The sequence below is a fragment of the Anomaloglossus baeobatrachus genome, chromosome 8 (assembly GCF_048569485.1).
Source record: "Anomaloglossus baeobatrachus isolate aAnoBae1 chromosome 8, aAnoBae1.hap1, whole genome shotgun sequence".
Classification (NCBI taxonomy): domain Eukaryota; kingdom Metazoa; phylum Chordata; class Amphibia; order Anura; family Aromobatidae; genus Anomaloglossus; species Anomaloglossus baeobatrachus.
This window is the reverse complement of record NC_134360.1, coordinates 451,712-479,413: the sequence shown is the minus strand read 5'-3', so window position 1 is coordinate 479,413 and position 27,702 is coordinate 451,712. Positions and strand designations below refer to the sequence as shown.

The 27,702-nt window shown below is 46.8% G+C and overlaps 1 protein-coding gene across 1 annotated transcript in view; it reads right to left on the bottom strand.

Annotated features, from left to right (window-relative positions):
* The window catches only part of NUP210 (nucleoporin 210), a 315,482-nt gene that overhangs the window by 247,857 nt on the left and 39,923 nt on the right, over positions 1-27,702 (bottom strand). The window contains exons 2-12 of the mRNA XM_075321239.1: positions 26,817-26,953; positions 23,082-23,213; positions 22,296-22,392; positions 9,857-10,007; positions 9,592-9,724; positions 8,601-8,759; positions 6,101-6,169; positions 4,548-4,654; positions 3,783-3,923; positions 3,535-3,672; positions 3,149-3,304 (exon numbers count right to left, since the gene is read on the bottom strand). Of these exons, the coding sequence (XP_075177354.1) occupies positions 3,149-3,304; positions 3,535-3,672; positions 3,783-3,923; positions 4,548-4,654; positions 6,101-6,169; positions 8,601-8,759; positions 9,592-9,724; positions 9,857-10,007; positions 22,296-22,392; positions 23,082-23,213; positions 26,817-26,953 (1,420 nt within the window). The remainder of the gene's footprint in view (positions 1-3,148; positions 3,305-3,534; positions 3,673-3,782; positions 3,924-4,547; positions 4,655-6,100; positions 6,170-8,600; positions 8,760-9,591; positions 9,725-9,856; positions 10,008-22,295; positions 22,393-23,081; positions 23,214-26,816; positions 26,954-27,702) is intronic.

Sequence of the window (27,702 nt, the reverse complement as noted above, 5' to 3'; positions counted from 1 at the left end):
ATTCCATGCAAAAATGCCGCACCTGAACATGCTTGTTGAGAAGCTTGAGATCCAGGTTGGAAGGCACCGTCCTTTTCGGGGACTAGGAAGAGATTTGAGTAGAAATCTCAGAACCATTCCCAGTCGGGAACTGGTACAATTACTCCACTGGCCTGCAAGAATGCCACGGCCTGTGAGAAGGCGGCGGCCTTGGAGCAGGGGGGAGTTGACAGAAAAAATCTGTTTGGTGGGCTGGATAGAATTCTATTCTGTAGCCGTGGGAGATGGTAACCCACACCCACTGATCGAAGACGTGTTGAAACCACACGTCGCCCAAGTGGGCGAGCCTGCCACCGACCAAGGACGTTGCTGGCGCGGCCAGATAATCAAGAGGAGGCTGCCTTGGTGGCAGCAGCTCCTGCGGACTTCTGAGGACGCGGCTTCATGCGCCAGTTGGTTTACGGACCTTGGCTGAGTTAGTGGACGAGGCCGAGGGCTTAGAGGACGACCAGTTAGAGGAACGAAAGGAACGAAACCTCGACTGGTTCCTGCCCTGGACAGGTTTCCTGGGTTTGTGGCATGGAAGTACTCTTCCTGCCAAAAGCTTCCTTAATAATTTGATCCAGTTGATCACCGAATAGACTGGTCCCAGCAAAAGGGAGCCCAGCAAGGAACTTCTTAAGAAGCATCTGCCTTCCACTCTCGAAGCCACAGGAGCCTGCGGATAGCGAGGGAAGTAGCCGAGGCCACCGCAGTGCGGTGACAGTCTCCAGCATGGCAGACATGGCATAGGATGAAAAGACTGGAGCCTGGAAGTTAAGGAAACCATTTCGGGCATAAAGTCCCTGGTGAGGGAATGCATCTCCTCCAGAGAAGCAGAGATTGCTTTGAGAGCCCGCACTGCTGCAAAAGATGGGGAGAACGAGGCCCCTGCCGCCTCATATATAGATTTGGCCAGAAGGACAACCTGGCGGACAGTGGGATCCTTAGAGAGGTGCCGTCAGCCACTGGTAAAACTGTCCTGGCTGAAAGTCTAGACACCGGAGGGTCCACCCTTGGTGAATGAGCCCACTCCTTGACCACCTCTGGTGGAAGGGAGAAACAGTCATCAGAACCACGCTTTGGGAAGCGTCTGTCAGGACAGGCTCTGGGCTTGGTCACAGTGGCCTGAAAAACTGGAGTGGTTAAGGAACACACTCCTTGTTCTCTTAAGGTATACTGATGCCTTTCTGCCAGAGGGGGATGCTCCCCTGATACAGGCGGATTGAGGTCCAGTACAAATATAATGGACGCAATCAAATCATTAGCATCTGCGTCACCTTCGGACAGATCAATACATGAAGTAGCGTCCGAGCCCCTAGTAAAGGCATCCTCCTCGTCCTGCGAGAGAGCTGCGAGACGAGGAAGGAAAGGGGACCCTGCGTCTCCATTTTAGGAGGACGGGGACTGAGACCAGAGGAACAATCCTCTGTGAGCTTTGCTGAGCGAGCCGTAGAAGCAGAAGCGCCCTGAGAAGGGGGCTGATGAATGCTCAGCAGTATCCGGGACAGCTGTCCCCTGGAGAGAGGGATTCTACCCAAACCGGGGGTTCAGCCACCGGGGCCGGAGCAGCTGGAAGGACCACTGATGAGCTTCCAGGCTGAGGGACCACTATGTTAGAGCAAGCATCACAATGTGGTTATGTGCTCGGTACAGGCAGTACGAATCTACATGCAGTGCATATTAAGAACAGCCTTGCAGCCTTGCTCTGATGTGAGACATGCTGCAGAAGTGGGGGCTCTGTCCAGAATGACCCCCAGCAGAGTATATAAACAGTGTATATAAGCAGGTCCACAACCGGAGGTTGTGGCTTGCCAGACCGTTTAACATAGAGACATCTCTGTGCCCTCCAGATCCCCCAGCCCAGGCCCCCAGTTGTCACAATGTGGTTATGCAGACATTGAGAACACTGATAAAATGGCGCCGGAGCGAGGAGAGGGGGCGGGGCCTACTCAGAGTAGAGATCCGGAGGGCAAATGAGGCATACAGGGGAGGGAATCTTTCCTCAGTGAGGAGTGTCCGTTCCCTGTGCTGAACAGCCGCTGGGCGGAGCCGCACTGTGCCTCTGCATGACTGACATGCAGGGGCAGTGAAACCGAAAGTAGGCCGCAACTGAAGCCGGGGCCTAGATTTTTCCATGCGGCCAGCGTGCAGGCACCATCGGCGCGGTTCTCCAGTGAAAACTGGAGAACCGGCCGGAAATGTTAACACAGTCATATAACACACTCTCCCCAATATATAAAGTACAAGGGACCCCTGGAAAGACCACTTTTTGTGGTAATAGCGTCTCAGTACTTAGCTTGTGAGACGCAGGTGCCAGGTCCCTGGGGGATGAGCGCTCCGTCCGGCAGGATCCTGAAAGGGCTGCGGATGGAGACCGGTCTCCTGCAAAGCAGTGAGAACCGTGATGGCTCCCACTTCAAGCCAGAGCCTCAGGGGATGGTGAAGGAGCGCGGCATGTGAAGGCTCCAGCCTTGTAAAATCAACCTTAACAGCACCGCCGACACAGTGGGGTGAGAAGGGACATGCCGGGAGTCCAGATTGGACCCGCTTTTCTTCCAAATCTTTGAAATCAAAAATCAAAATTCAGAGGATGCATGAGTGTGTGTGACCTCCTGAACACAAAGCATTGAACTGGGTGGATTTGTCATCCGGGGGGTGTATATGCTCGGAGGGAGGAGCTACACTTTTAGTGTAGTACTTTGTGTGTCCTCCGGAGGCAGAAGCTATACACCCATGGTCTGGGTCTCCCATAAGAAACGATGAAGAAAAACAAAACGCTGGAGTAGTGCTTTGGATAAAAAGGGCAGCCTCAGATTGGTGATACTTTTTAATAGCTATAAGGTCGTACACCCATCCGTGAGCGTGCAACTGTGCCTGGTCCAAGAATTGTAATATTTATATGAAAAACAACTAGCTTAAAATAAAAAAAAGTAAACAGAATCTAAATGAATAGTAAGGTGTAAATCCTAAGAGATGTCTTGCTCAAGCTTCTAAGACAAGATGCTCTGGAGATTTTTATACTGCAGACGAAGCTCCAGTATCCAATACCAGACCAGCAAGTAAAGGACAGAATAAGTGTTATTGAAGTAAACTGTAGAATTAAACCCATTTGAGATTCCTTCTTTACCTTCATTTCTCCGTAATGTAGAGGATTCAGAACATCTCGAGCACGTATGACACTGACACCAATGTCATCTCCCGTAGTCATTAGACCTTTGACGGTAACAGTGGCCACAGCATTAGTAGATGAAGACCAAGAGAAGTTCCCACTTCCACCTTGTACCTGAAATCAGCAATGAAAAAAGTAACTGAGAAAGGATCGAATAATAATGTATTTTTCCATAAAAATCCGCTACATGTCCAATGTAAGCTCGACGCACGTCCCTGATGTAACAAAGGCAAAGTAAAAACATTGCAAAAACAATGCACTGGCCACATCTGTAATCATTATTGTAATAGATATAAAAATTGCTTAGAAATACATTTACCTCACATAAATAATGTAGGGATTACCTGAATTATATACTGATAGGCTCCAGGTCTCGGCTGCCAAGGAAATGTTAAAATTTTCGGTGACAGAGTAATTGGTGTGTAGATCTCTACCTCCTGCTGATTCCGCACTGGATTGGGTAACACATGAACTCCCCCATCCTAAAAGACAAAATTATTTTAGGTATTCTGTACACAACATTGCTTGTATGTATATGAATTGTTATCCTCCCTTTTCAATTCTTACCCCCCAAAAAATAAGTGCTACGTACCTCATCAACCATGCAAGTCAGAGCTGCATCAATAATGGTTTGACCATTCTTCAAGGCCTTCACATGATGGTACGAACCATTCAGGGATGATTCCAGGACATCAAAATATTCTTTGAATATCTTAGCTTCAATTCGGATATTCTAAAAATAATTCAGAAAAATTAATAATTAAGCAATAACTGTCCTCTCAACATGGTCATTTCCATGGAGGTCATGGTGAGGGGCTGATTAGGCATCACATAATCGTTCACCTCTGCAAACTGATTTTGTGCCAATGCAATGTACAGTAAATAAAAAGTAAGTAAATTCCATATAGTTACTTCCATGTGCTGCCCACTTCTTGCTAACATACTGTAAGTTTGACCGCTCCAACCTTATTGTTCTCGGACAAAATTCATCTCTACCGTTTAGATTACGAACAGGTCAAAAGATAAAGGAGTTTTCAGCTCATGAATCAGATTTCTATCAGTCCAAACCAATAGTTTTTAGTTCTATATACATAACAGTTCTCATCCTGAATCTGTAGGGAGATGAAACATGGTATCTGTGGTCGGTATTCCGGTAAGAAGACCGTAGCCCACATTCCAATAGACTTTACGCATCAGTCGAGCATATGCACTGCTCCATTAAAATGGAACAACAGTTCTGGCGGATGAATCTAGAAATTCTTACTGGAAAACGCCTTTGCTTTTAGAATTTTTTTTATCCCCTTCATATGAGTTAAGCAAAAAAAAAAAGGTAGTAAATATTACTAAATAGATTTACATCTGATAAGTGGACTTTGTTACTAGACTTGTCATATACATCAATGGTTATTTCATAATATCGTCCAGTTTCGAGAACCCACCGATCACCGGGGTGGACCGTAAAACCTGTAAAGAAAATTAAAAAAAATAAAAAATAAAAGAAAAGATTAAATTATGTCCCAGGACAGAGCAGACTAAGAGGCTAACAACATAGGTCAGAGCTAGAAACTGGTAATACATCTGCACTGAGTTTGCAGGTTTCCCTTGTATTTGTGTGCGTAGCCTCCAGGTATTTGGTTTTCTACCTTATTCCACAAAAATATTGATCACTTCAAGGAGATTTCTTAACATCAAAATGGTTAAAATTGTAAAAAGGTTTGTAAAAACAAGCAACTTGGCAAAATTACTTTTTATAGAATGCCTCCTAATTCTCGAAAACAGATTTTTAACTACTGTTTAGTTCTGTTTGTCTAGTTACTGGCCGCTTCTGTAGTGTATATGTGGTGGACGGTCCATTAGGTGGATGCGCTCGCTTGTAAGCGCTTTTCTGCACAGCTTGCAAGCTCTGTTCTGGAATTGGCCTGATAGCTGAATCCAGTCAGCTTCAGTACCCCTCCACTCAATGCCACAGAGCCACAGCTGCCTGTATTCACACCCTCCTAGAGCGAACATTGTGGACAAGTGACCATACTGCTGGTCCAAATGGCCAATTAAAACAGAAACGCACCACCTCCTGGCAACGCGGCAGGAGTTTGGGGAGCGGGGCGCCGCTGCAGTTCTATATTGAGACAACCCCTTTAAAAAGCCTCTTATAAAACAGGCCCTACTCTGCACACGAGTTGAAGATTGGTAAATTACATTGGGAGTCCTTTTAGAGAGAGCAACTGTCGTCAGGAATGCATCAACACCATGTTATAACTAGAAAGGGTGTGTGTGCCAGTCCTGACGTTAAAGGGAACCAACCCCCAGGATTTTGCTATATGAAGTAAAGGTAGTGCCATACTGGCACTTGGATGCTGTATCCAAGCATAGCTTTTGTTGAAAGATCGGATGCTTGGTTTCTGAAAGATCTTTAATCAAAGTGTCAGAAATGCACTGCGCTTTGAGTGACAGGTGCATCGGGGGAGGCATTTGTCGTTCGGATCCTCGGGGTATATTCCTCCTCCTGCATCATGTATTGCACGCCAACAATAGCAATGGCGTCGTGGCACGATATATAAAGGGGGGAATGCATTACAAGACGCAGGAGGAGGAAAATACACCGAGGACCTGACCAACAAAGGACCACACCCGATGCACCTGTCAATCAAAGCGCAGTGCATTTCTGACACTTTGATTAAAGATATTTCAGCAACCAAGCATCTGATCTTTCAACAAAAGCTATGCTTGGATACAGCATCCGAGTGCCAGTATGGCACTGCCTTTACTTCATACAGCAAAAGTCTGGGGGTTGGTTCCCTTTAAAAAAAGAGAAAAAAGTACTATGATGACCGACATGCTTTCAAATATGTGCCAACTCAAACGTTATGAACCAACAATAGCAAGCATGCTACAGAAGACCAATACAGTTACCTAAATATCCAGATTCAACCACATAGATGGTGCCATTTGGAAGCCGTGAAGAACCTTGCATACGAAAATGTATATGATCATTAAGGAAAATACGATCAAGATAGAAATGAGAAATTAGAAGCAAAGATCCTGTAAATCGGGAGGGATAACACAAATAAAGTAAGAAATGGAGGGACGTGAGATAATCAAGGGGCCTGCGTCCGATCTTTTTAGGGGTAATTTTCTGTTCATTCAATGCCAACTAAATAAAAAAGTCAATCTAGCTCCTGGAGTGACTGCAAAGAACGACCCCAAAACCCCTGCGTTCTGAAAACTGGCCCGTGTGCAGACACTAAAACAAAATGGGATAAAAATAAATAAACTTTATTCAGAGACATTTTAGTCTTCAAATCAAGAACAGTGATTTTTGTAAGCACCACCCTGTCTTTATTTCACCCCCACAGTGGTATCACTTCTGCATGTTCCCTGCACCCAGAAAATACTTACCACGCGCCGTCTCCTGTTCTTCCAGGTAGTGCTCAGGTCCCGTTCCACCACTTTGTGACCACAGCTTCTGAGTGATCTTAAGGTCACAAGCTCTCAATGTAGGTCTATGAGAACCTCTTTCTGGCTCTCAGAGTTACATTTTAAATTGAACTCTGGATCACCCCCATCAAATAGTGGAACAATCCGACAAGTCACAACCTGCAGAAGAAGACGACCGGAGCGGCGTGAAGAACATGAGAATATGGCAACCGGTGAGTAAGTTACAAGGGGCAAGGAACATTCATTAGTGAAATTACAAAAATTAAATTAAAAAAAGATTAAGTAGTGGCCAAACAACTTATCGTATTTTGGCCATTTGTCTTGGCTCTGGATTGCACGCTCACACTCCTGGACACACTGACACCGTTCTCAGCACACAGGCCATTTGTCTTAGCTCTGGATTGTACGCTCACACTCCTGGACACACTGACACCGTTCTCGGCACACAGGCCATTTGTCTTGGCTCTGGATTGTACGCTCACACTCCTGGACAACAGTGACATTGTTCTCAGTACACAGGCCATTTGTCTTAGCTCTGGATTGTACGCTCACACTCCTGGACACACTGACACCGTTCTCAGCACACAGGCCATTTGTCTTAGCTCTGGATTGCACGCTCACACAGGCCATTTGTCTTGGCTCTGGATTGCACGCTCACACTCCTGGACACACTGACACCGTTCTCAGCACACAGGCCATTTGTCTTAGCTCTGGATTGCACACTCACACTCACACAGGCCATTTGTCTTGGCTCTGGATTGCACGCTCACACTCCTGGACACACTGACACCGTTCTCAGCACACAGGCCATTTGTCTTAGCTCAGGATTGTACGCTCACACTCCTGGACACACTGACACCGTTCTCAGCACACAGGCCATTTGTCTTAGCTCTGGATTGCATACTCACACAGGCCATTTGTCTTAGCTCTGGATTGCACGCTCATACTCCTGGACACACTGACACCGTTCTCAGCACACAGGCCATTTGTCTTAGCTCTGGATTGCACACTCACACTCCTGGACACACTGACACCGTTCTCAGCACACAGGCCATTTGTCTTAGCTCTGGATTGCATGCTCACACTCCTGGACACACTGACACCGTTCTCAGCACACAGGCCATTTGTCTTAGCTCTGGATTGTACGCTCACACTCCTGGACACACTGACACCGTTCTCAGCACACAGGCCATTTGTCTTGGCTCTGGATTGTACGCTCACACTCCTGGACACACTGACACCGTTCTCAGCACACAGCCATTTGTCTTGGCTCTGGATTGTACGCTCACACTCCTGGACACACTGACACTGTTCTGAGCACACAGGCCATTTGTCTTAGCTCTGGATTGTACGCTCACACTCCTGGACACACTGACACTGTTCTCAGCACACAGGCCATTTGTTTTCCCTCTGAATTGCACGCTCACACTCCTGGACAACAGTGACACCGTGCTCAGCACACAGGCCATTTGTCTTAGCTCTAGATTGTACGCTCACACTCCTGGACACACTGACACCGTTCTCAGCACACAGGCCATTTGTCTTGGCTCTGGATTGTACGCTCACACTCACACAGGCCATTTGTCTCTGCTCTGGATTGCACGCTCACACTCCTGGACACACTGACACTGTTCTCAGCACACAGGCCATTTGTTTTCCCTCTGAATTGCACGCTCACACTCCTGGACACACTGACACCGTGCTCAGCACACAGGCCATTTGTCTTAGCTCTGGATTGTACGCTCACACTCCTGGACACACTGACACCGTTCTCAGCAGACAGGCCATTTGTCTTTGCTCTGGATTGCATGCTCACACTCCTGTACACACTGACACCGTTCTCACGACACAGGCTATTTGTTGCACAATAACGTTTTTTGTACTGAGCCCATGGGATGATACTTGGGCTAAAGTCTTGTTTCAGGCAGACTCAGGGACACAAGATATATAGGGGAAAGCAATCACACAAGGATATTTTTATGAAGCAACACAATGTTGATTTGACCCTTTTGCAATGCCGTCACAATAGATGTGCCCTGGTCCAGCTTAGCTACAGGTTTATCCTTATAACCCTCAGGAGACGGAACGTGGTTCTGCAGCTGTAAAGTGTATTGATCAGAAGGCATGGCTACATCTGGAGAGAAAAAAAAAAAAGGCGCAAATTAAAAAATATGAAGGTGTCACCCAACGCAAATATAATTAAAACCAATGGACTAGCGTTTTGCCCAGCGTCTCATTCAGCAGCGTGCTGACGTATGACGAGCCACACTGATGAATTAATCACATCTTTCAGCCATTATTCCCCATCACATCAGTTTTCAGATGCAGACATTTCGACAACACATCTGCCAAATGAAATAATTCCTTTAAGGCCTCATTGAGACTATTTATGTTCAAGAACAAAAAACAAAACAAAGCACTGATTTCCATTAATGCCCTGCCTCATAAGGGTCTATGAGATTTTAAGTTACGGTGAGGAGACACAGGACGAGTGTGTACACATATACATAATATATATATATATATATATATATATATATATATATATATATATATATATATATATATATATATATATATACACACACACACACACACACACCATGATATACGCCCCTGTGAACCAGGACTAATGAGGGCACAAGAAGCCCCTTTCAGTCACTGATTACAGCAGCTGCGCCTGGTGCTGCCGCTCCGGACAACATCCAGATGTACAAGGCTACATGCTACTGTTCTTTAAAAATAAACCACCACAACATGTAGAGGCTTAAACGCTGCACAGATGTCAGATAACGGGTGCATACAGCTGCAGCCTACATACTGTGTAACCATCAGAAGGATAGAAAGACGTCCTGATGATTTGCTCCAATACCTCAGTGTCGGTAAACTGTTCTACTGTAAAGATGATCATCTAAAAACAAAGTTTGGAAATAGTTGATACAGGAAAATTGAAGAATAAAGCGTACCTGTGGTTTTCCCTTGTTTAATTTTCTGTACTTTGTATTTTATGGAGGAGCCAGTAAGCAGGTAGATGTCAGATGTCGGACAGAGGAGGATGTTTTCTAAGATAAGGAGTCTGACTTCTGCTGGATTCACATTCTGTAATGCAACATGACAAGTCAGAACTTACAGTAACGCTTCCATATTACATGGAATAAAAATACACAGGAATTCATAGACTACTAAATCCCTCAAAATACCGGCCTACTTCCCAGATACCCATTCACTTGCCTCGTACACTGGCTCCAACATCCTGGCCCGGAGTTTGGAGCTCCCAGTCTTCATTCCAGACACCAGAACTGTGTCCCCCTGTTTGGCGACTTTCTCCATCTCAGAGATGTAAGCTGGCGGCACATACGTAGACTCCAAAAATTTAAGAATTCTAAAAATCAAGACATAAATAGTCACTTCATGAGTATTCCCATCTGCATAGATGAATATTGTTGAGTAGTGCTTATAAAAAAGACACTTTTGCAATTTCCCACTTGTTAATATCTGCAGACCAGCTGTTTGTTTACAGTTCGTTGCCTAGGATACCGACCACCGCTGCGGTCTAGTTTGTATGCACTGAACCTGTCTGGGATTAGGCGGTAACAGGGCGCTCCAGCCATCCTGGTTAGCTTCAAAACCGTGCAGAAACGCTCAAAAGAGCCTGTGTTGTCACCGCTGCGAGACCACAGGGATGGTCAGTCTCTTAGGCAATGAGCAACAAACAAAAGAAGGGAATTTTGTTTACTTACCGTAAATTCCTTTTCTTCTAGCTCCAATTGGGAGACCCAGACAGTGGGTGTATAGCTACTGCCTCTGGAGGCCGCACAAAGAACTACACTTAAAAGTGTAAGGCCCCTCCCCTTCTGGCTATACACCCTCCCGTAGGAGTACGGATTCCTCAGTTTTAGTACCAAAGCAAGAAGGAGGAAAGCCAATAACAGTTTCAAAAACAAATTCAATCCGATAACAAGATCGGAGAACTTAAGAAACAACATGAACAACATGTGCACCCGAAAAACGAAACCCTAAGAACAAATAGGGCGGGTGCTGGGTCTCCCAATTGGAGCTAGAAGAAAAGGAATTTACGGTAAGTAAACAAAATTCCCTTCTTCTTTTTCGCTCCTAATTGGGAGACCCAGACAGTGGGACGTCCAAAAGCAGTCCCTGGGTGGGTAAAAAGATACCACATGAACGGGCTGTCAGACAGCCCTTTCCTACAGGTGGGCCACCGCCGCCTGAAGGACCTGTCTACCTAGGCTGGCATCTGCCGAAGCGTAGGTGTGCACTTGATAGTGTTTGGTAAACGTGTGCAGACTCGACCAGGTAGCCGCCTGGCACACCTGCTGAGCCGTAGCCTGATGCCGCAATGCCCAGGACGCACCCACGGCTCTGGTAGAATGGGCCTTCAGTCCAGATGGAATCGGAAGCCCAGCAGAACGGTATGTGTGAAGAATTGGTTCCTTGATCCACCGCGCCAGGGTGGATTTGGAAGCTTGCGATCCCTTATGCTGACCAGCGACTAGGACAAAGAGCGCATCAGAACGGCGTAGAGACGCCGTGCGAGAAATGTAAATCCTGAGTGCTCTCACCAGGTCCAACAGATGTAAACCTTTTTCAAATTGGTGAACTGGATGCGGACACAAAGATGGCAAAGTGATATCCTGATTGAGATGAAAGGAAGAAACCACCTTGGGAGAAAACTCTGGAATTGGACGCAGTACTACCTTGTCTTGGTGAAACACCAGGAAGGGAGATTTGCAAGATAACGCCGCTAGCTCGGATACTCTTCGAAGAGACGTGACCGCCACAAGAAAAACTACTTTTTGTGAAAGCCGAGAAAGGGAAACCTCTTTCAAAGGCTCGAAAGGCGGCTTCTGGAGAGCAATGAGAACCTTGTTTAGATCCCAGGGTTCCAATGGCCGTCTGTAAGGAGGAACGATATGACAAACTCCTTGGAGAAACGTGCGTACTTTAGAAAGCCTTGCCAAGCGCTTCTGAAAGAATACGGATAGCGCGGAGACTTGACCCTTAAGAGAGCTAAGCGACAAACCTTTTTCCAACCCAGACTGCAGGAAGGAAAGAAAAATTGGCAATGCAAATGGCCAGGGAGAAAACCCCTGAGCCAAGCACCAAGCTAAGAATATCTTCCACGTCCTGTGATAGATCTTAGCTGAGGATGGTTTTCTAGCCTGTCTCATTGTGGCAACAACTTCATGAGATAAACCTGAGGCCGCTAGGATCCAGGACTCAATGGCCACACAGTCAGGTTCAGGGCCGCAGAATTCAGATGGAAAAACGGCCCTTGAGACAGCAAATCTGGACGGTCTGGTAGTGCCCACGGTTGGCCTACCGTGAGATGCCACAGATCCGGGTACCACGACCTTCTTGGCCAGTCTGGAGCGACGAGAATGGCTCGATGGCAGTCGGACCTGATTTTCCGGAGAACTCTGGGTAACGATGCTAGAGGTGGGAACACATAGGGGAGTCGGAATTGCGACCAATCCTGAACCAAGGCGTCTGCCGCCAGCGCTCGGTGATCGTGAGACCGTGCCATGAAAACTGGGACCTTGTTGTTGTGCCGTGACGCCATCAGATCGACGTCCGGCGTCCCCCAGCGGCAACAGATCTGCTGAAACACGTCCGGGTGAAGGGACCATTCTCCTGCGTCCATGCCCTGGCGACTGAGAAAGTCTGCTTCCCAGTTTTCCACGCCTGGGATGTGAACTGCGGATATGGTGGACGCTTTGCTTTCCACCCACGTCAAAATCCGCCGGACTTCCTGAAAGGCTTGGCGACTGCGTGTTCCCCCTTGGTGGTTGATGTACGCCACCGCCGTGGAATTGTCCGACTGAATCCGAATCTGCTTGCCTTCCAGCCATTGTTGGAAGGCTCGCAGAGCAAGATAGACTGCTCTGATTTCCAGAACATTGATCTGCAGGGTGGACTCTTCCTGAGTCCACGTCCCCTGAGCCCTGTGGTGGAGAAACACCGCTCCCCACCCTGATAGGCTCGCATCCGTCGTGACCACTGCCCAGGATGGGGGTAGGAACGACTTTCCCTGTGACAATGAGGTGGGGAGAAGCCACCAACGCAGAGAGTCCTTGGCAGTCTGAGAGAGGGAGACAGTCCTGTCGAGGGACGTCGATTTCCCATCCCATTGGCGTAGAATGTCCCATTGTAGAGGGCGCAGATGAAACTGCGCGAACGGGACCGCCTCCATTGCTGCTACCATCTTTCCTAGGAAATGCATGAGGCGCCTCAGTGAGTGCGACTGGCTCTGAAGGAGAGATTGCACTCCTGTCCGTAGCGAACACTGCTTGTCCAGTGGAAGCTTCACTATCGCTGAGAGAGTGTGAAACTCCATGCCAAGATAAGTCAGAGATTGGGTCGGGGTTAGATGAGACTTTGGAAAGTTGATAATCCACCCGAAACTCTGGAGAGTGTCTAGTGCCACCTTCAGACTGTGTTGGCATGCCTCTTGAGAGGGTGCCTTTATAAGCAGGTCGTCTAGATACGGGATGACCGAGTGACCTTGCGAGTGCAGAACAGCTACTACTGCTGCCATGACCTTGGTGAAGACCCGGGGGGCTGTTGCCAGACCGAAAGGTAACGCTACGAACTGCAGGTGTTCGTCGTGTATGACGAAGCGTAGGAAACGCTGATGCTCTGGCGCAATCGGCACGTGGAGATACGCATCTTTGATATCTATTGATGCTAGAAAATCTCCTTGAGACATTGAGGCTATGACGGAGCGTAGGGATTCCATCCGGAACCTCCTGACTTTTACGTGTCTGTTGAGCAACTTTAGATCCAGGACGGGTCGATACGATCCGTCCTTTTTTGGGACCACAAACAGATTGGAGTAAAAACCGTGACCTTGTTCCTGAAGAGGGACGGAGGTCACCACTCCTTCCGCCTTTAGAGCGGCCACCGCCTGCAACAGAGCATCGGCTCGGTCTGGTGGTGGAGAAGTTCTGAAGAAACGAGTTGGCGGACGAGAACTGAACTCTATCCTGTACCCGTGAGACAGAATATCCCTCACCCAAAGGTCTTCGACGCGTGACAGCCAAATGTCGCCAAAGTGGGAAAGCCTCCCACCGACCGAGGGTGTGGGAATCGGAGACTGCAAGTCAGGAGGACGCCGTCTTGGCAACGGTTCCTCCGGCTGTCCTTTTTGGGCGTGACTGAGACCTCCAAGAATCTGAGCGTCTCTGGTCTTTTTGAGTCTTTTTTGACGAGGCGAATTGGGACCTGCCCGGTCCTCGAAAGGACCGATAACCAGACTGACCCTTCCTCTGTTGGGGTTTGTTTTGTCTGTGTTGCGGTAAGGATGAGTCCTTACCCTTGGAGTGTTTGATGATTTCATCCAAACGCTCTCCAAACAATCGGTCACGAGAAAAAGGCAAATTGGTTAAGCACTTCTTGGAATGAGAATCTGCCTTCCAATGTCTCAACCACAGGGCCCTACGCAAAACAACGGAGTTGGCTGACGCCACTGCCGTGCGGCTTGTAGCGTCAAGAACAGCATTAATCGCGTACGACGCGAATGCCGCCATTTGCGAGGTCAATGGTGCTACCTGCGGGGCAAATGCACGTGTGACTGAGTCGACTTGCACAAGCCCGGCTGAGATAGCTTGGAGTGCCCATACGGCAGCAAAAGATGGCGCTAACGACGCTCCAATCGCTTCATAGATGGATTTCAGCCAGAGCTCCATCTGCCTGTCAGTGGCATCTTTAAGTGCCGCTCCATCTTCAACTGCAACCAAGGATCTAGCTGCAAGCCTGGAAATTGGAGGATCCACTTTTGGACACTGGGTCCAACCCTTGACCACTTCAGGGGGAAAAGGATAGCGTGTATCTTTAAGCCGTTTAGAAAAACGCCTTTCCGGATAAGCGTGGGGTTTCTGGATTGCGTCTCTAAAGTCAGCGTGGTCCAGAAAAGTGCTTAATGTACGCTTAGGATATCTGAAATGGATTCTCTCGTGCTGCGAAGCTGACTCCTCTACAAGAGGAGCTGGTGGGGAAATATTTAACATCTTATTGATGGACGCTATAAGATCATTAACTATGGCGTCACCATCTGGTGTGTCTAGATTGAGAGCGGTCCCAGGATCAGAATCCTGATCAGTTACGTCCGCCTCATCACCCATAGATTCATCTCGCTGGGATCCTGACCATTGAGATGAATGTGAAGGCCCCTCATAGCGAGCCCGCTTAGGTTGCCTGGGGCCATCGTCCGAGTCAGAGTCTTCACCCTGAGGTGTATGTGCCCGTCCCGGAGCTTGGAGGTAATTCAGCTGAGGGGGACCAGGGGGCAATGATTGCACAGTGTCCGTGGCCTGAAGTACAGGCCTAGCTCGCAATGTGTCAAGAATTTGTGACAAAGTGAGAGACATTCTGTCAGCAAAAGCTGTAAACTCAGTTCCTGTCACCTGGACAGCATTCACAGGTGGTACACCCTGGGTCACGTCCAGCAGAGGTCCCGACTGTGCAAGTGCCGCAGGGGCCGAGCACTGCACACAATGGGGGTCAGTGGAGCCTGCCGGTAGAAAAGTCCCACATGCGTTACAGGAAGCATATAATGTCTGTGCCTTGGCACCCTTGCGTTTTGTGGACGACATGCTGTTGGCTCTCTGCAATGCGAGAGAGTCTATAGCCAAAGGGCGACCAGCGCTATGCAGTACAAAGTATTTGCAGGAACAAAATACTAAGATTACTACTGGCACAAGAGGGGGTGAGCCCTGAGGGCTGCTTACCGCCCGCTGAATAGCGGGTAAGAGGCGCAGAATTCCTTGTCTGGGTCTCCCCGGCTCCCCTCTGCAGCTCAGCGTGTCAGCAGGAATGGCTGCCGGCGTCTGTGGAGAGGGGCGGTCCGTGGGAGTTCCCAAACAAAAGTGCGGGAAACAGTGTCCCCTCTGTGCCTATTGTGAGGGCTGGAGTATGTAAAAACGACTCCAGCCCTCAGCGCTGATGCACTGACCAGCGTCCCGCCCCTCTCCTGACTGGCAGGTCTGGGGGCGGGAACGAACGGAACTAGGCCGCAAAAGCCGGGGACTCGAGTTATCAGCGCGGCCGCCGTAAAAGCGCGGCCCGCGCTGAAGTCCCCGGCGCACCACAAGTGCCAGCCGCGCCGCAGTCCCAGCGGCCGGCGCGACCGTTTCCCAAAAGTGTGCCTGCTTCAGCGAAGCTGAATGAGGCCATGGCACAAGCGCCGCAGCGCTGATGTCCCCGGCGCACTACAACACCCAGCATGCTGCGGTGTGAGCGCGAAATGCACGGGGACACAGAGTACCTTGAGGAAGCAGGGCCATGTCCCTGATGTACTCCGCTCCATCCAGCATCTTCTCCAGGGGCTGTAGATGGAGCACGGTCTCAGTGCCTGGAGACCAGTAAATCCCACTTCACCCAGAGCCCTGTAAAAAGGGATGGGGAAGGAATCAGCATGTGGGCTCCAGCCGCCGTACCCGCAATGGGTACCTCAACCTTACAAACACCTCCGACATACAGTGGGGTGAGAAGGGAGCATGCTGGGAGCCCTGTATGGGCCCTCTTTTCTTCCATCCGACATAGTCAGCAGCTGCTGCTGACTAAAAACAATGGAGCTATGCGTGCGTGTCTGACCTCCTTCGCACAAAGCTAAAACTGAGGAATCCGTACTCCTACGGGAGGGTGTATAGCCAGAAGGGGAGGGGCCTTACACTTTTAAGTGTAGTTCTTTGTGCGGCCTCCAGAGGCAGTAGCTATACACCCACTGTCTGGGTCTCCCAATTAGGAGCGAAAAAGAAAGAGTTAATATCAGAAAAACAGCTGTAAATTCTAATAGTGAATTGCTAAAGTGCTTGTTTCTCAAAGTACTGACAGTGCCCATCTATAAAGATGTGCATAAGGTTTTATGCAAGAAAAATTTAAAGCACCAGTCCAGCGTTTTTTGTTGTTTTTTTTTTTAGCTTTTGTTTTTATGGCGCTTTAAATTTAAGTCCCCTGCCCCCTATCATATACTGCCCCTCTGCTGTCTATCTTTTTACAGCGTCGCTCCGGTCGGTCTCCTGTGATTTGTGACCTGCCGGCAGGTCCAGTGTTTCATGGAGGTCCTGGAGGTCACGACTCAATACAAGTCTATGAGAGCCTCGTCTTTGGCCTCAATCTGACCTCGTCCTGCTTCTCATAGAGATGCATTGAGATCTTGTTATGCAACTTCTGACTTCCGACCAATCAGAAGTTACAGTAATAAGATGGCGCCGTGAGACCGGATCAACGCCAAAAAAAGATGAAACCGCTTTAAAGTGAGTATTAATGCGGGTGCAGGGGGCTTAGATTTAATGTGCCACTCCTGCACTAAGAAAAGAAACAAAAAAAACCTCTGGAGTGTCCATTTAAATTTTCTCTACTTAAACCTCATTCACAGCTTTATAGATGGGTACTGTGGACACTGGAAACAAGAACTTTGGTAATTTACTGTCTACTAACACTTAAAGCAGTTTTTCAGATATCAACATTTTCCTCTTGTTTATGGCTCATTGCCCAAGAGACCTGTGGTCTGGCAGCGGTCACAACACAGGCGCAGCGCTTACAAGCTCGTCTCTTCTGAGCGTTTATGCACTGTTTTTAAGCTAATCAGGATGTCAGCAGTGCCCAGCTACCGCCTAATCCTGAAAAACAAAACAAAAAAGCGCTGTAGCGGGGCTTTACAATGTGCTCAACTGCAACATCAGATGTTACCAGCTTCTCAGAGCAGCATAAAGTAGGGGCAATGGGGTCTTACATGGAGCCCAGTTATTGAATGGACCATCCTGACCATATACACAGGCAGAAGAATCACACCTAATGCAGAGGTGGAAGAGGAGCTAAAGTGTATTGTGCTCAATGTGCCATACATTAGGTCTTGCTCACATTTTTACGTCCACTACTTAAGTAACTTTTTAACCCTTTCCCCTCTTTGTTGCCACCTGTTATCTTTTCATAAAGGGGATATATTATAACTTTCTGTAGTCTCTTTGTGACATTAGCTTGGCAAATCCTGCATTATGAACTACGGTAACTGCCTGTCTGATCAGAGGGTGGTCAAGAGACCCCGTGTTCCCCCAAGACGCTCACCCTCTTGTCTCAATGATCTATTGAAAGAAACGGTTGACAATCTAGTCAGCATGGGACTGCCAGATCAAGAGGCAAGCAGATAAAAAGTTACCGTATTTTTCAGATCATAAGGGCTCCTGCGCACGTTGCCGAATTTCATGCATATACGCGCTGTGTATTTCACCGCATAGTAAATGCATGCGTCCCCTGCACAATCTATGAAGATTGTGTATGAGACGTGCGTTTGAGAGCGCAGCGATTTAGATGCCAAAATTTTTGTTCCAAAACGCTGCGTTCTAAGAAGCAACAAGTCACTTATTCCGTGCGCTTTGGATGCAGGTCCCACTCTGTCTATGGGAGAGGCTGCAGCCAGAGCGCATCAAATCGGCTTTTTTTCTGCAGAAACATTGCTTTCATTATGCAGTGTTTCTGCAGCGATTTGACGCGCACATGTGCTGTCAAATCCCAGCAGAAATTTCTGCAGAGACACGACGCAACGTGCGCATACAGCCCAGGACGCACTTTTCCTCTCAAAAATTTGGTAGGAAAATGAGGGGTGCATCTTAAAATCCGAATATAGCTTACCTGGGGAGGGGGTTGTCTGTGCGGGCGGCCGGGAGCCTGTGGCTGCGGGCGGGCGGCCGGGTGCCTGTGGCTGCGGGCGGGCGGCCGGGTGCCTGTGGCTGAGGGCGGCCGGCCGGGTGCCTGTGGCTGCGGGCGGCCGGCCGGGTGCCTGTGGCTGCGGGCGGGCGGCCGGGTGCCTGTGGCTGCGGGCGGGCGGCCGGGTGCCTGTGGCTGCGGGCGGGCGGCCGGGTGCCTGTGGCTGCGGGCGGGCGGCCGGGTGCCTGTGGCTGCGGGCGGGCGGCCGGGTGCCTGTGGCTGCGGGCGGGCGGCCGGGTGCCTGTGGCTGCGGGCGGGCGGCCGGGTGCCTGTGGCTGCGGGCGGGCGGCCGGGTGCCTGTGGCTGCGGGCGGGCGGCCGGGTGCCTGTCTGTGTCGGCTGCCTCTCTGTCCTGGAGGCCGGCTGCCTCTGTGTGGGTGGGCAGGCGGCCTGCTGGCTGCCACTCTGTGCGTGTGTCCGGTTGGGTGGCTGTGCGGCAGGTGTCCCAGTGTGTCCGTGGTCCCAGTTCCAAATGATGGCGCCGGGAGTCAGCGCGTGTGCAGATGGAGCTCTTGGATGACAGCTCCATCTGCACATGCATTGCTCCAGACGCCATCATTTTAACCAGGACCGCGGACAGACTGGAACACTCACCGCACCGGCCTGCTCCACCACTCACCCGCCGCTGCCACTATTCACCCGCCGCTGCCACTATTGACCCACCGCTGCTGACGCCACTGACCTGCCGCCACCATGTACCCGCCGCGGCTGATGCCACTGCTGCCTCCACTGACCGCCGCTGCCACCATGTACCCGCCGCGGCTGCCAGCACCTCTGCCTCCTGTGACCCTGCTTTACCACCACTACTGCTCCCCTCCAGTAAGACAACACCGGAGTAGAAGACGGACCCCATTTTTTTTTTTTTTTTTTACCTTTTTTATCTCTAAATTTGGGGTGCATCTTATAATCCAATGCGTCTTATAAAACGAAAAATATGGTAATTGGCACAGGACTATCAACATGCAAGATCATACATGTAGCCACGTGACAGCTCGTTCGTACTGAGAATTGAGGGGAATCCTGACAATGTGAATAATGCACACTCTAAAGATTCGTCAATGTGCAGTTACATAATGGACTGCAAAAATTTAGCCAACGCCCAGAAAATTCCTTTAAGATCCGGAATATATCAGATCTAGGGATGATTGGCAATTAAAGACTGCTTGTGTGTGGTGTTCTAGAAATTACACCAAAAGAACTTTCTGCTGGGGATGCTTCTAGTAAAAATACAGTTGAAACCAGAAAATGCCCTCATTTATCTATACAGACACATCTGCAGGTTTTTCCCTTTGCTCTCTATACACACACATCTGCAGGTTTTTCCCTCCGCTCTCTATACAGACACATCTGCAGGTTTTTCCCTCCGCTCTCTATACAGACACATCTGCAGGTTTTTCCCTCCGCTCTCTATACCGACACATCTGCAGGTTTTTCCCTCCGCTCTTTATACAGACACATCTGCAGGTTTTTCCCTCCGCTCTCTATACCGACACATCTGCAGGTTTTTCCCTCCGCTTATAGAGACACATCTGCAGGTTTTTCTCACATCTGACATGAAATCAGAATAAACCTTTCCCCTTTTCGGTCAATTAGGAACCAAAATTATTTCTATTTGCCAAATGCCAGAATAATAAGGAGAGAGAAAGAATGTTTTAAAGGCATCTTTAGAACTTTCTGCAAAGTCAACGAGGAAGTTGATTACTTTCATGTACCAAGGTCTTCTGGGCCAGTCTGGAGCGATGAGGATGACTGGTACTCCTCCCTCCTTGGTATTTTTTATCAGCCTGGTTTTCAGTGCCAGAGGAGGGAACAGGTAGGAATGGGAGAAGTGGGCCCAGGGGATTGCAAGAGCATTGGAAATGATCACTGAAGGATCACAAGCCCTTCATACAAGCTGAGGAACCTTGCAGTTCATTCTAGACACCATGATGTTACCCATTTGAGACAGATCCGAGTGAAGGCTGTATGGTTCAGGGACCATTCATCCGCAGAGAGGCAATTTTAATCATTTTCTTTAAAGTCAAAAGTTTACATGTCATTAGTATTTGGTGGCATTGCCCTTACGCTGTGTGACTTGGGGGAAATGTTTTGGATCCTTCCAGAAGCTTCTGGCAATAGTTGGTGGAATTTGGGCCGATTCCTCTTTACAGATCTGGTGTAGCTCAGCATGGTTTGCAGGTCGCCGCTCGCTCCAGCCTTTTCAGCCCATACATTTTCACTAGGATTGAGATCAGGGCTTTGTGATGGCCACTCCAAAACATTGACTGTTATCCTTAAGCCCCTGTGTAATCAGTGTGTCAGTAGCTTCGGGTCATTGTCCATTTGAAAGAACCATTTTTCCCAAGCTTTAAGATCCTGCCTCATGTCTTGAGATGTTCTTGAGTATTGCCACACAATCTCCTCTCCCCATGATGCATCTATTTTGTGAGGTGCACGAGTCCCTCCTGCAGCAAAACAACCCCACATCATGATGCTGCCCCCCGTGTCACAGTTGGGATGGTGTTCTTAGGCTTCAAAGTTTTTTCCTTTTTCCTCCAAATGTAACGATGGTCATTATGGCCAAACAGTTCAATTTTAGTTTCGTCAGACCACAGGACATGACTGCAGAAATTAAGCTCTTTGTTCCTGTGTGCATGTGCAAATATTAATCTGGCTTTTTTCTGAGTCTTTTGGAGTAATTTTAAAAAAAAAAAAAGAGGTAATCCAGCTCTTCAAGTTGAGGTAGTTTTATTTATAGAAAAATAATTTACATGGTAGAAAAGTTTTAAAAACCGCGTTTCGGCTGAAGCTACACATCAGCCTTTGTCAGTTGCATGGAATACAAGGCACAGGAAGAACTTCTTATATCATATCATGTGAGAACAATTAGCAGTAATTACACGATCAGTGATCAGAAAGAGAAAACAAAACTGCGGTATAAAGATATACAACAATTGTAACCGGGATCATAGACTACAGAGTTCATAAATATATAGATTTAGGAATCGGAGCCTTCATAGACATGTATAGCAGCAATCAGGTGAACAAACTAGTTTTATCAATAACAAAAAAGACTTCTTTTCTGGCATTTAGGCCCCATGATGCTACACAAAGAAGCCGTTTGTTTCAGGTGTGCATTACAATACATCCACAGGTGTCTCTCTAATTAACTCAGATGTTGCCAATAAACCTATCAGAAGCTTCCAAAGACATGACATCATATTGGTGGTCCCATATGGTTTAAAGCCACAGTACTCTTAAGCCTGCTTTACACGGGACGACCAATTGTGCGATTTTACAATCGATCGTACCCGCCCCCGTCGTTTATGCATCACGGGCAAATCGCTGCCTGTGTCGCACAAAGTCGTGAAACCCCCGTCACACGTACTTACCTGCTGAGCGACCTTGCTGTGGGCGGCGTACGTCCACTTCCTGAAGGGGGAGGGACGTTCGGCGTCACAGCGACGTCACACAGCCGCCGGCCAATAGAAGCGGAGGGGCGGAGATGAGTGGGACGTAAACATACCGCCCACCTCCTTCCTTCCGCATAGCCAGCGGAAGCCGTGGGATGCAGGTAAGCAGAGTTCATCGCTCCCGTGGTGTCACACAGAGCGACGTGTGCTGCCACGGGAACGATGAACAACAGGCACAAGTAAAAATAAATGATATTATGAAACTGAGCGACGAGTACACGACTCACGATTTGTGAGCGATACTGCGTCGCTCAGAGGTTTCACACGAGACGACGTCGTGTATGATTCCGGATGTGCGTCACGAAAACCATGACCCCGAACATGCATCGCACGATCCGTCGTCTCGTGTGAAGCACCCTTTAGTGTTAGGAAATTGAAACAATTTTGGTTCCTAATTGACCTAAAACAGGAGAAAAACCTGCAAATGTGTCTTTTTAGCTAGTGGATAGAAACATCTGGTTTCAACTGTACATATCTAACCAAGGTTTCTCTTACCGCAATGTGTTGTGTGAATCAGAGTAGCCATCCACATCAGCATCTTTCACTACTGTCCAATCAAAGGCTATGCCAGCTAAAGTGCTGAAAGTATTACCTGCAAAATAGCAAAACAGTATACAATGAAAACTCAGAGGATCAACCAAAATTGTACTAAAGAGAATCTGTCAGCAGGTTTTTGCTGCCTCATTTGAGAGCAACATAATGAGGCAAATACAACCATACAACCTGCATCTAACAACGCATCACTTAGATTACTGGCTGCAGCCGTTCTGACACAGAGTTTTTAAATGTAGCAATGCAGCAGAGCTGAGAAAGCTGCTCCGCCCTCACCAGGCTCTCTGCGTACAAAGTGTATAAACAGTGAGCTGCTAATCACATAAGGGGCCGTGCTGGACAGGTGCCTGAGTGTCAGTTAGTGTCACATCAATGATAATCCCCTTGAAGCTAAAACAAAAAAAATATTGCAGGTAAAAAACAACAGTGGGACAAGAGACGCATTGCTGAAATCTGTGTGTTAACCCCTATGGCATTCTGCCTTCACATTACATACCAAAAACATGCTGACAGATTCCCTTTAAAAAGTGGCATTCTAGGGCGATGGTTGTCTCAAAGAAATAGCCAGCATACAAAATCTTATATGATAGAACTGAAAATCTGTTACACAAAATCTGGCCTGGATAGGGGGTGGTCTTCTCACAGAGGTGGCATTTTGGAGAGGTTTCAGTGCCAAAAAAATAACTTATAAAACACATTATATGGATATTAAGGAGTAGCATATTTTACCTTCAGAGTCTAGGGCTTGTATCTTTAGCTTCAGCGGCGAATCCTCCAGGTAAAGTTCCCTTGTAGTCGATACAATCTGTATGTCATGAACTATGTCAACGATCGCATCACATCGAAGGACCTGTCCAGTGTCTTACGTAATAATAAAAAAATATTATATTAAAACAAAACAGAAGGGGGAAAATAAAAAAAAAAAACACAATATGCTGTTCGTGTACATGGACTGTGTGAATCCGGCCTTAAAGTGAAGGATGCTACAGTTGTAACCACTGACACTTTGCCCTGGGTTATTTGGGCCAGGGTGGATAAAAATCAATGTTTTTTTAAAAAAAAATTTAAAAAAAAAAAAAAAAAAAAAAAAATCGGATTTTTTTTTATTTAAATCGGATTTTTTTTTCAATAAACTGCTTTTTTGAGGAAAATATTTTACCATCCAAAGGTTCTTCCATCATGAGATAAAGCTGAGTTGTTTAACTCAGTAGAATAAAGGCTGTATATGTGTAACATTCACAATGCCATGCTCTTCCAGAGGTTTCTGTAGGATTAGTGGGCAGTTTCTCTCCTATATTATCACAGACGCTCGCTTTACTTACGCAGTTCTCAAAACTGAATTTGACTCCGCAGAGGTCCCAGCCTCTTCTTCACGGCAAAAATATTGCAACATGAACAGAGTTGAGAAAAAGACCTTAATCCTATTCTACAAACCTATGAATACAGAATCAACCCCTTCAGTGCCAAGTCCAAGAAGTTAGACAATATGTTTCTGATTGTTTGGAGTGGAATAGATCTGCACAACACAAGAAGAATGTGAATCTAAGTGTGAGGAGGAGGAAGGGCAAGCAGACAAGAAAATGAAAGTGAAACTTTGAGCACAATACTGCAGCATAGCCACAGATAGACAAGTCTGGATCTGTTTGTGTGTACGATCTGAGGTTTATTACATTCTTTCCTTATAATGGCAGCAGGCCGTAAAAGAGACCCAGTTTGGGAATATTTTAATGAAGCTCCTTCGCCTATCGGTAAGGCAGGCATGCGTGCAAAATGCAAACGATGCAACAAAGAGATGCAAGGCCTGGTGGCGCGAATGAGGCAACATCATGAGAAGTGCGGTGATGAAGATGACCAAAGAAACACTTCTGAACAGGCAGGATCTTCAGGTTGGTAGACATTTTTATTGAATCCTATTTCTAAAGACTGAACCGTCATGTGTGAGAAAAATTATATTTCTTATTATTACTGCATGTTACTGTCATTTGGTACAGTTATGAAGAAAAACAAATATTCCTTTTGGGGCAGGGGCAGTGATGTGTTGTGTACAATAAGCAGAAATTGTATAATAAACAATAAAATAATAGCATTGACTTTTTTTGTTTAGGGGAATTCATGGATTCTGGAAACTATCCACCTCCAAGATCCCCATCATCCTGTTCTACAGTTTCAGAGTTATCCATCCAGGATAGTGCTTCATTAGCAGCAGCATCATCATCATCAGACACCCACAGCCACATATCACCATCACCCAAAAGGAAGAAAAAACCTTTACCTCCTGGAACCACCATAGATAGGTTTGTGATAAGAACTAGCAGATTAGAAAAAGAGTTGATTGATGAAAAAATTGCCCAGTTTATTTATGCAACAAATTCTTCTTTCCGTCTGACTGAGAACCCACATTTCATTAATATGGTTCAGTCACTGAGACCAGGATACAGTCCACCCAGCAGAGCTGATGTTGCAGGGAAACTGCTGGATCAAGTGTATGACAGAGAAATGGAGCAATGTGCAACAGCTCTGGAGGGTAAAATTGTTAACCTAAGTATTGATGGGTGGAGTAATGTCCACAATGATCCTATTGTATGTGCTTGTATAACAACAGAAGAAGGTAAAGTCTTCCTTGCACAAACAACTGATACGTCAGGAAATGCACACACAGCAGAATACTTACAAGAAGTGGCAGTAAAAGCTATAACGACATGTGAACAAAAATTCAAATGTCTAGTACGCAGTTTGGTCACTGACAATGCTGCAAACGTATCCAAGATGAGAAGAGATATAGAAGAGCAGGGAGGGAATACAAAGCTGCTAATAACATATGGTTGCAGTGCTCATTTGCTGCACCTCTTAGCCAAAGACTTACGTGTTCCAGAAATAAAGGCTAATGTTGTTGAAATTGCTAAATACTTCCGTAATAATCATTTTGCTGCAGCAGCTCTGAAAAGGATGGGTGGAACCAAGCTAACGCTCCCACAAGATGTTAGATGGAACTCTGTGGTGGACTGTTTTGAGCAGTATATCAAAAACTGGCCTATTCTGATGACACTTTGTGAAGAAAATCGAGATAAAATAGATGGCACTGTCACGGCCAAAATCCTCAACATTGGGCTTAAGAGAAATGTTGAACATATGCTGAGCTTCCTGAAACCCATCTCTCAAGCTTTAAACAAAATACAGAAAAATAGCTGTTTTATTGCGGATACTGTTGAAATTTGGAAGGAACTGAGTGAACACTTAAAAACAGAACTACACATGGACAGAATTAAATTACAAGCAGTAAACAAACGAATGGGACAAGCACTGACTCCAGCTCATTTTTTGGCAAATATTGTCAATATCCAATATCAGGGTCAAAACCTAAGTGCTGAGGAAGAGGAGTTAGCTATGACATGGGTATCCAGCAATCATCCATCTTTAATGCCAACTATAATAAACTTCAGAGCTAAGGGGGAACCATTCAAGAAATATATGTTTGCTGAAGATATTTTAAGCAAGGTCACACCAGTAAACTGGTGGAAGTCACTTAAGCGCTTGGATTTAGAGACTGTTCAAGTAATGATTTCACTTTTAACAGCAGTAGCTTCTTCTGCAGGCGTTGAAAGAATATTCTCTTCCTTTGGACTCATTCATTCTAAATTGAGAAATCGGTTGGGACCCAATAAAGCAGGAAAGCTTGTTTTTCTTTTCCAGATTATGAATAGGAACAGAGAAAAGAAGATGATGATGAAGATGACGACAAGTGAGCTACAGAGGACAGCAGGGACAGTAGTATTTAAGTTTTTCATGTGTCGGCTGGGCTGACAGTCTAAGTTTCTTAAAATATATATAGATTTTGTTTAGCCAAATTAGTTAACAAACATGGATGTTTGTTTAAGCAAATAACTTATGCTGTAATGTTGTTATTGTTTCAGTTGAATAAATCTATTTAAATTGTTATTAAAGGTCAGGATTATTTTTCTCCTTCCTAAGTACAACAGAACAGTGGTGTCCAAATATGAATGATTAACCCATTAAACTGGGGAGAAAAAAGTAATATAAAAAGTGATTCTAAAAATCTTCATCTACTTGCATGTTAAAGTAGCAAGAACTAGTTTAGGTAGAAACTTTGATTTAAAATCACTGATTTAAATCAAGCCTTACTGACTAGTGATTTAAATCGTGATTTAAATCGTGATTTAAATCAGTTAGATTTAAATCGTGATTTAAATCAGTTAGATTTAAATCAAATCCACCCTGATTTGGGCACATCAGTGGAGAAAATCAGGAAGAAAAGCCCGGCTGCAGAACGTTACAGTCCACGTCAGCCACACAGCCCACCAACCAACAAGACGAGGAATTGGTGATACAGGACGGGGGGGAATTAGAAGAAAGTCATGCGGCTTCTGACAGTGAATGGTGTAGGGGATTACAATCCATATACAGGGTAGCAAACGTTTAGCAACAAACAGTATCATATAAACTTACATATATCTTCTGCAAAAATGATGCTGGTTACTCTTGTAGGATGGGTGGCACACGCTTGCGCCACAGCCCGTTGTGAACACGGACTATCATCAATGTTGACCCGCTCGATACTGACAACTTCAGGTCTTGTTGAGGACCTAAAATATTATGAAGATGAAAAGAAAACAAAAATGAATCAATATATGAACATTGCATGTGCGTTCATTCAGTTTTGGATTTCCGCTGGTTAATTTGCAGTAGCTTGTGTGACTAAATCCTTCTGAATCTTCCTCTCCTGTTATGTGATAAAAGATATTAAATCAACGAATGGTTCCTTATCTGATCTATTAGTCATCACATAAAAGGTAGCTCTGTCCGTGTGTATGGCCAGGGCCAGCTCCAGATGGGAGCACTTGGGCAATGGAGCCACTGCTGAAAGGCTTGTGCAGTATGGGGAGGTGGCCGGGAAATAAACTATGGCTATGTACTGTAGGCGTAGAGGTGTGACATCTTGGAGGGTTTTGCCACATGAGCTGTAGTTTTTGCTTTAGGCAACATTTGCCATATAAATGAAAGATTTTCTATTAAAGGGACGGTGTCATCTTTTTTTTTAGCAGCGCACGGCTCCCCAGTCCACCTGACATTCAGTCCAGCAAAATCACTACGCTATTTGCCTGAAACGTGCGCTCCAGATATTCTATCATTGGCAAGCGACAATTTTATTTTTAATCATCATTAAAGTTCAATGACGGGGGCGTGGCCTGGACATGGAGCCGGCAAGACACACACTGTAGGAGCTCCTCAGTAACGGCTGCAAACACCACCACCCACCAGCTATCAAGAGCAAACACAGAGCTCAGATGAGAGGGAAAGCAGGTCTCCGGTCACAGACGCCTGCCAGAGGGAC